Source organism: Trachymyrmex septentrionalis, unplaced genomic scaffold, assembly GCF_001594115.1.
Source record: "Trachymyrmex septentrionalis isolate Tsep2-gDNA-1 unplaced genomic scaffold, Tsep1.0 scaffold32, whole genome shotgun sequence".
Classification (NCBI taxonomy): Eukaryota; Metazoa; Arthropoda; class Insecta; order Hymenoptera; family Formicidae; genus Trachymyrmex; species Trachymyrmex septentrionalis.
The window spans coordinates 2979912-2988327 of NW_017305485.1; the positions used below are offsets into that span (position 1 = coordinate 2979912).

The window sequence follows — 8416 nt, forward strand, 5'->3', positions numbered from 1 at the left end:
CATATTTTGTTTGCAAAAAATATTTGCATAAAAATCCGATGTCTAATCATTAGTATCGCATTCTTATTCTAGGTTTGCAAAACTTCTCGAAGATACCTTTTCGATATCGTTCGCTGTACAACTCTTGATGGTTACAATTGGCTTGAGTATTACCTTAGTACAAGTGAGTGTTAGTTACGTATATAAAATAGATAAATACTAGAATTTTGTGATATAATAAAAAACTAAAATAGGATTTTATATTTCTCGCATTCAAGTTGTCGATACAGTTACATAACTTAGCAGAAGCAATGAGATACTTCGTTTTTATTATTGCTCAATTGTTTCACTTGTTCTGCTTAAGCTTCCAAGGACAAAAGCTGATAACTCATAGCATCGAAACTTGCGACAAAATGTAAGAAGCAATATCAATTCGATACTTACATGGAGTATTTTGATATTTAACGATAAAAAATTATGAATTTAGAAAATAATTATGAATTGTTGTATTTTACAGATATTTAAGATATTTTTTTAAATAATATAATTTATTCTTTACGAATCTTTAAATATGCAATTCTTTTGAAATCCACAATAAAAAAATTATATTCATTATAATCTTCATTTTTTTTTAAATAAATTCATAATAAGCTACTTATTCCATTTAACATTTGTTTTTTTTTCTATTTATTATATCTTTAGAAAATTATGATTAAATCTATATTTATAATCTATTCTTCTAAAATACTAAATAAAAAAAAAACAATCAGTAATATACACAATATATTGTTAATAATAATAATTTTATAATTTTATTTTGGAATATAAAAACACTTTATGTGGTTGTTTACGTAAAAGAATTATGTGACTATTCCCAGGTTAAATAAAAAATGAATTAACTATTTGATTGATATTAAACATAAAAAAATATTTATAAAAATTCTTTGCAATTAATAGATTATATTCTTATTTATCATTTTACAAATACAATAGTAGTAATGATAATAGTATAATAGTATAATTTTATAGATTTCGAGGTTCGTGGTTTACAATACCAATAAAGGAACAAAGATTACTCTTGTTCGTGATCAGAAAAAGTATCGAAGCTAGTGTCTTAACCGCCGGAAAGATATACGTATTTTCTCTAGAAAATTTTACAGCGGTAAAACAATGAATATAACAAACGTCGTAGAAATATGCAAATAAAAAAAATATATAAAATCTAATTTTCATTTAGGTCGTGCAAAGTTCGATGTCGTACTTTACGTTACTATCGTCCTTTGACGTGTCATGATCGATACCAACGATTATGACAGTATGTAGTGAAATATCTCTGAAACGTTCCACAGTAATATATAATATTACAATTTGTACAATGAATAAAATAGTGTTTATATTTGCTATTATTTAAAATAAAATAAAAATAATACAATTTTATTTCTCTATCGATAATTTCTGAATAACCAGAAAGTTGTCTCTATCGATCTTAAAATACTTACTCTCGAAAGCTTAAAATACGATATATAGAAGTATGCAGAAGTATGGTATATAAAAGCCAATAGAAATATTCATTTTGTAGCGTCATTTTATTTTGAGCGATATGTGCTTTCCGGAGGAAATTTGTAAAATAAGCCGTTTTTATTAATGGAGCTGCATTGTCAAAGGAGCATATATTACCTATATTCATAAAATCCATTAGAACAGAAATTCAGATGGAACATTGCGCGATATGCACGAAGTTGTATTGTAAGAGTCATTTATGTCTACGTATGTTATTTACCAAAAAAGATTTTTTTATTTATATCTTATATTGAAGGTTAAGCACAAATGAAAAATTAGATAAAAAAGTACAAAATTAGTTGTCTTTGTATTATCGAAGATATTACACTGTAATTATAAATGTTATCGAAACCAACAACAATCATCATGACATCGTCTATAGTATCACTTACCGACACGTAACTGTATCAGAAACTGGAAACAAAGATATTCTGCGTTGCTCTAGCAAGTATAGTCTCGCAGATAAATACATGTACTGTCCGAAAAGAAACTGTTCAGTACAATTCAATGTGATTCCAAACGTCTATCGTATGTTTCAGCGCGTACTCAATACACTCGTAATTCCAACCACATTTCTGAAAGAATCAGCTGTTCATTTGCATATACTATTAATACCTGTTATATTGAAACATATACTTAGCGAAAGTGCCTGTCAGTTAAAATAAGCCACGTGATCGTTTTAAAATGTGCACCCCGACAATGGGAAGAGAACATGCGTGCCGGAGAGGAAGGATCTGAAATATTAATTTACTTATAACCGACCCTTATTGCGGAAAAAAATACTTTCCGAAAGAAGTTTCGAAATTCAGACGATATTGCAGTGCTGAGAAGACCGTTTTATGGAAGTATGGGAATCAGGAAAAGTTACTATTACGATATCAATAAAAAGTACCTCATGTTAATCGGTCAGTGGCCTTATCAGAAGCCGAAAGAGAAACTAATTTACTTTACACTTATAATGATACTTGCAATCTCTTCAATCATTCCACAGGTAACAATAATTGTTGTCAAGAATTTTTTTTAAGAGAAAAAAGAAACGGTAGAAATTTATTAAAATTCTGCGCTGGTTAAAAATCCAAATCGCTCATCACGAATCTTTAGATTGATGACGACAGAAGCAAATATAAATGCAAAATAGATTAAAATAGAAATATAATATTTTCCAAATAAACAATATTTTCATTTGATAAAATATACTTGTAAAATACATCGAAAATTCCTATCTCGGAATAGAATCAAATCATGTTTATTCGACAGCTGTCATACAGCTTGTTTCATTTTCTGGTATAATTTAATTTTGAATATTATTTATTGATTACTGGAATATTAGGAGAGTTTTTGGTATATTTAGGCAAATCTATTTTACTACAAATATTATTTTATTACAAAATTCATATTTTAATAAAATTTGCAAGAATCTTCTTCATGTATTTTTTTCGCTTCTGAAGTCACAATTAACAAGATGATTGCATTGAGTACACAATTGAAGTATTACAATAATTATAAATAAATAAAATAACAGTCTAGATGTGACAAGAGTATATGAGCAATAACCAGATTACAGTCGCTAAAATATAATATTTCAAATAACATATAATAAAATAAAATATATACGTTTCGATCAGAAGATTCGGTCATTATTAATGATGTTAAATATAAATAAATTCATTTTACTTTTTGTAACTTTATTTATTTATTTTGTACTTCAATTGCGTATCTAAATTAATTAGATGTAATTATAATCGTTTAGTATAACTTGCATATATAATCGTTAGGATGTAATCTTATATTTATTTATATTTAACAACATTGATAATGACCGAATCTTCTGGTCGAAACGTATGTTTTATTTTATTTTATGTTATTTTATATTATCTGAAATATTATATTTTAGCAACTGTAATCTGGCTATTGCTCATATACCCTTATATCACATCTAGATTGTTTTGTTACAAGTGATCTTTATATATTTAGTTTTTTTAAAATAACAATTTTATTGTTCTTTCTTCACGTGAATGCGTTTACAGGGGGCAAAAATTTACGTGTGCGAAACCGCACAGTGTATCTACCAAACTTTACCTCCATTTGCATTAGCAACGATAGTTTTAATGAAAATTTTCACGTGTCATTTTAATAATGAAAAAGTACGTTTTATTAAATGGTATTGGTATATTCTACTTACGATAAAGTCACGAAAAAATAGCTGCGTTGCAAAATCTTATTCATGGTCAGGCCTTATATTTAAGACTTCCTTAAATTTATCTTCAGATACTCTACGAGAATTATTTCATTGGTTACTAAGCATCTAAAGATAAATTTAAGGAAGCCTTAAGTACAAAGCCTGACTATGAATATGGACATTAGACTTTATTGATGATGTTGTTATAATTATTGAGAATTACATTCAAAATATCGAACACATATCGCTGATGTTTCTAGATTAAAGATCTCACAGATCGCTTATTCGTAAACTGGGATATACTCGAAACTAAGGAAGAATACGACATTATGAGAAAGTATGCCGAGAAAGGCAGATGGTATGCGCTGATATACGGTTGTAAGTAATAGATTTGATTTTAGTTGAGAATCAACGAAATTTACTTCTTGTGTAATTAAAAAATTAAAATAAAATAATATTTTCTTTATTTTCGTATGTGTTGCTTTAATTAAATAAAAAATAGAAATAAAAATATTTTTTAAACTAGAGTTACAAAAAACACATTAATAAAATTTAACTGACGTTATTTCAATGTATAAGAAGAGTCGCACAAGAAAAAAAACTTATTTTTCTAGAGAAAATCTTCACAAACCATGAAAAATATATTTAAAAGAACAATTTTATTTTGTAATAAAATTTTAAAATAATTAAGATATTCGGTCACAAACTTTTCTGTCAAATATTTGACAAAAAGGAATATTTAAATGTTATATATATAGATTAAATAAGAATTTTAAAAGAGAAAAATATTCTGAAGAAGAAATATAGAGACACACTTATAAAAATAAAATATAAAATATTTTCAGTGGAATAAAATCTTTAATTAAAAAATAATTTTAATAAACATTTGTTTATTAAATAAAAATTCGTTTTTACAAATTTTGTCCTTGTTGCAGCATTTAGTTACGTGACTAACATTATATTTGCAACAACCTCTCTCGTGCCACGTGTCTTGGATATAGTATTTCCATTGAATATTTCCCGTCCTATAATGTTACCGATTCCAGCGTACTATTTCGTTGACGAAAATAAATATTTCTATTATATTTTTCTCCATATGTTAATTGCCGGCAACGTGTGTTTAACCGGATTAATCGCGCATGCTAGGATGTTTTTCGTTTACGTCGAACACGTCTGCGGCCTTTTCGCTGTTGTTGGGTAATGATTATTTTTTTCTGAAAGCGGGATCATTTTTCTCTTATAATTAAAAAACATAAAATTCTCTATATTTAAAAGTAAATATAATATAATAATAGTTTTTAGCTCTTTTGTATATTCGCTAGAAAGAGACAGAAAATAATTGGTAAAAATTCTCATAACAATGTTTTGCGTAAAAACTTACAGATTTAGATTTGAGCACGTGTCACATAAACGTAGTGCTATGGAAAAAAATATGATTAATTATCCGGATGTATCACAAACTATGTATCACAAAAACATCGTAATATCGATTTCCGCTCATCGAAAGGCTTTACAGTGAGTGTGTAACGATTATAGCACATACTTCTCTCGTTGGCTGCATTTAGCAGAGAAAGCAGCTTTGCAACTGTTGCAAGTTGCAAAATTCGTTTATATGATTGATCTTGCCTTTAGTTCTTTACTCTGAATCTAAATGTATAAAACAATTATATTAAAGAATGTTACAAAATTTAAGGAGCAGACTTTCAAAATGCGTTTTGTCCAAAATTTGTAATTTTCAAAAAACGAGAAAAAAAGTCACGCGTCTTGCAAAAAAAAAAAATAACAATTTGCCAGTAAGATGTAATATGTTAAACAAAATTGCTAAACATTTTTTAATAATATTAAACAAATGCATTTTGTTTGTCTCTAATTAAAGAACATAGCGCATATCAAATGTCTAGATTTTTTTCAATATATATTATATTAATAGCTTGAGGCTGAAAAAATGCTTTTTGAACATTTCAAAGTAGTATATAATATTATAATATGTGTCTTTTATTGAACACTATGCCATTTCTAATTCAAAAAATGATATTTTGAATATAATTTTGAAAGTTTGCTTTTCAAAGCTATTTTCTCTGCTGAACGCAACCATTAATATTGATGCTAATTAACAAATCATCTTTGCTAGATCATGACAAGTTGCGATGCTTTTGTTTGATTTTTATTTAGATTTTATTTATATTTAGTCGTCATTATTATATTTTTGTCATAGATTTGCTCAATTTCTTGAACATATCTTTACGATATCGTTGGCTATGCAACTTCTGATAGTTACAATTGGCTTGAGTATTACTTTGGTACAAGTGAGTGATTTACTAATAGATAGCAAATACGAGAATTTTATAATGTTAGCAAAGGATTAAAACAAGATTTTATCTTTTTTGTGTTAAAGTTCTCGATACAGCTGCACGATTTACCGGAAGCGATGAGATACTTCATTTTCATTTCTGCTCAATTATTTCACTTGTTTTGCTTCAGCTTCCAAGGACAAAAAGTGATAGATTATAGTCTCGAAATTCGCGACAAGATGTAAGAGACAGTATTAAGTTGAAAATAAATTGATCGGTATATTTCCTATAAAAACTATTACAAGCAACTTTAATCATTTGCAATCAATAAACTTCTACTATGCTTATTTTGTATGTATAATGGTAATTTTACAGATATCATAGTTCGTGGTATATTATACCCGTGAAGGAACAAAAACTGCTCATGTTCGTGATGAGAAAAAGTATCGAGGCTAGTGTCTTGTCCGCCGGCAAGATATACATATTTTCTCTAGAAAATTTCACGACGGTAAAACAATTAACACGAGCTATTAACAAGCGCTATAAAAATATAAAAATATAAAAATGTAAAGAAAGATACATGAATATGTACCTTATTTTCATTTAGATCGTGCAAAGCTCGATGTCGTACTTCACGTTACTGTCGTCCTTTGACGTGTCATGATCGATATCCGGCGATTATGGCAGCATATAGTAAAATATCCCTGAAATGTTCCACAGGAGTATATTATTGCAAATATTGGATCAAATAAAATAATGTTTATATTCGCTATTATGTAACAAAACAAAAGTAATAAAATTTTATTTTACTATCGATATTGCTATGAGCGACTAAAAAGCTTTCCCTCCCGATCTCTTCCAGAGGCCTCGGACAGTCACGACACTTATTTAAGAGTCTCTGTCTCAATAGAGAATACTCATTTCATCGGACTATTTCATTCTCATCGATAAGTACACTTCGGAGGGAACATGCAAAACGAGCCGCTCATTATTGAGGAACTACATTATTAATGTCAAAGAATCAAATACTACCTGTTCCCATAAATTCCATGTCCAGTCGTTGATTGACATGACATGCAACAAAGATATTTGTGAGAATCGGCTATATGTACAGCAGTTAGCGCAAGGGGATATTTTAATTGGCGTCTGACATCAGAGGGTGAGCGATCAGCCGTAAAAAAATTTGAAATTAATCGCCTTTACTGTGGCGAAAACGCGGTTTTTTTTAAGAATTATGGAGACCTGGAGGCATTACTATAATATCGTTTACAAAATATCATCGCTCAACGGTACGTGGCCGTATCTGAAACCGAGAGCAAGGATATTTCGCGTTGCTGTTACGACTATAATCATCGTGACTGTACTCGTTCCGCAGGTAAATTGATGTAATGCTCGAAAGAGAAGAACCTATCGCAAGAATGATAAACGACAATGATTTCAGTTTGCTTATCAATTTATGTGCAAGACAAATGTGCAATGTATTTGCGAGGCGATGACATCGTATTTACTGACATGTACTTCTTTGTTAAAAATGTACACGTGTCAATTAAATATACGCACGGTATATTCTAATTAAGCAATTAAGTATTTCGATATGTTCGATTTTAAAAGTAGCAGTTTAAGAAAAAAAAAATTTCAATATTTTTCTCCATTTTTATATACATTTATTTATTAGACTTCCATAAACGCTATTTTATTTAAAATTGATAATATCCACTTTTTGTCAGATCAAAAGCCTTACTCAACACTTATTCACCGACTGGAAGGGATTGAAAACTTCCGAAGAATACGAGATTATGAAATTATACGCAGAGAACAGTAGACGATTTTGTGTGGCGTATACGGGTGAGAAGCGATGAGAAGGATGCTCAATACTGTTTTATTTCCAAAAGTTATGCATTTTTTTTCACAAATCGCTCTTTGTACTAGTGGTCTCTTTTTCACGTGTATCTAAATACACGTGTATCTCCAATACACGTTCAAAATCATGATTTATACTTTGTACATTGCAGTATATTGCATGTTAGCGGTAACTACGTTTATGTCGTTGTCTCTTGTGCCATTCGCACTCGACGCGGTATGGCCCCTTAATGAATCCCGTCCCATAGTACCTCCGTATCCAGGATACTATTTCGTGGAACTTCGGGAATATTTCTATAAAATCTTCTGTCACTCCATCATTGTTTGGGAAATCACTATTATCGGAATAATCGCTCATGATTGTATGTTTGTGACTTTCGTCGAGCATGTTTGTAGCATGTTGGCTTTGGTCGGGTAAGGAAACTTGTGAGCTTGATGTGTAAGAAGAATATAATTTTTTATCAAGCTTTCTACGTAAAAATAATAAAATTACTTAAAATAATTTGATATATAAATATATATCAAATTACTTATTTTATATTTTATA

At 29.0% G+C, this 8416-nt stretch overlaps 2 protein-coding genes across 2 annotated transcripts in view; both read left to right on the plus strand.

Moving 5' to 3' along the window:
- LOC108749823 overlaps nt 1–6673 on the plus strand; it is an 18359-nt gene extending 11686 nt beyond the window's left edge. The window contains 6 exon segments of the mRNA XM_018488800.1: nt 73–163; nt 3979–4100; nt 5934–6024; nt 6114–6250; nt 6385–6517; nt 6617–6673. Coding sequence (XP_018344302.1) covers nt 73–163; nt 3979–4100; nt 5934–6024; nt 6114–6250; nt 6385–6517; nt 6617–6673 — 631 coding nt within the window.
- Nucleotides 6674–7243: 570 nt separating this feature from the next.
- LOC108749849 lies at nt 7244–7868 on the plus strand. Its single transcript, XM_018488829.1, has 3 exons — nt 7244–7384; nt 7451–7570; nt 7737–7868. The coding sequence occupies exons 1-3, from the start codon at nt 7244–7246 to the stop codon at nt 7866–7868; spliced, it is 393 nt and encodes a 130-aa protein (XP_018344331.1).
- Nucleotides 7869–8416: the final 548 nt, after the last annotated feature.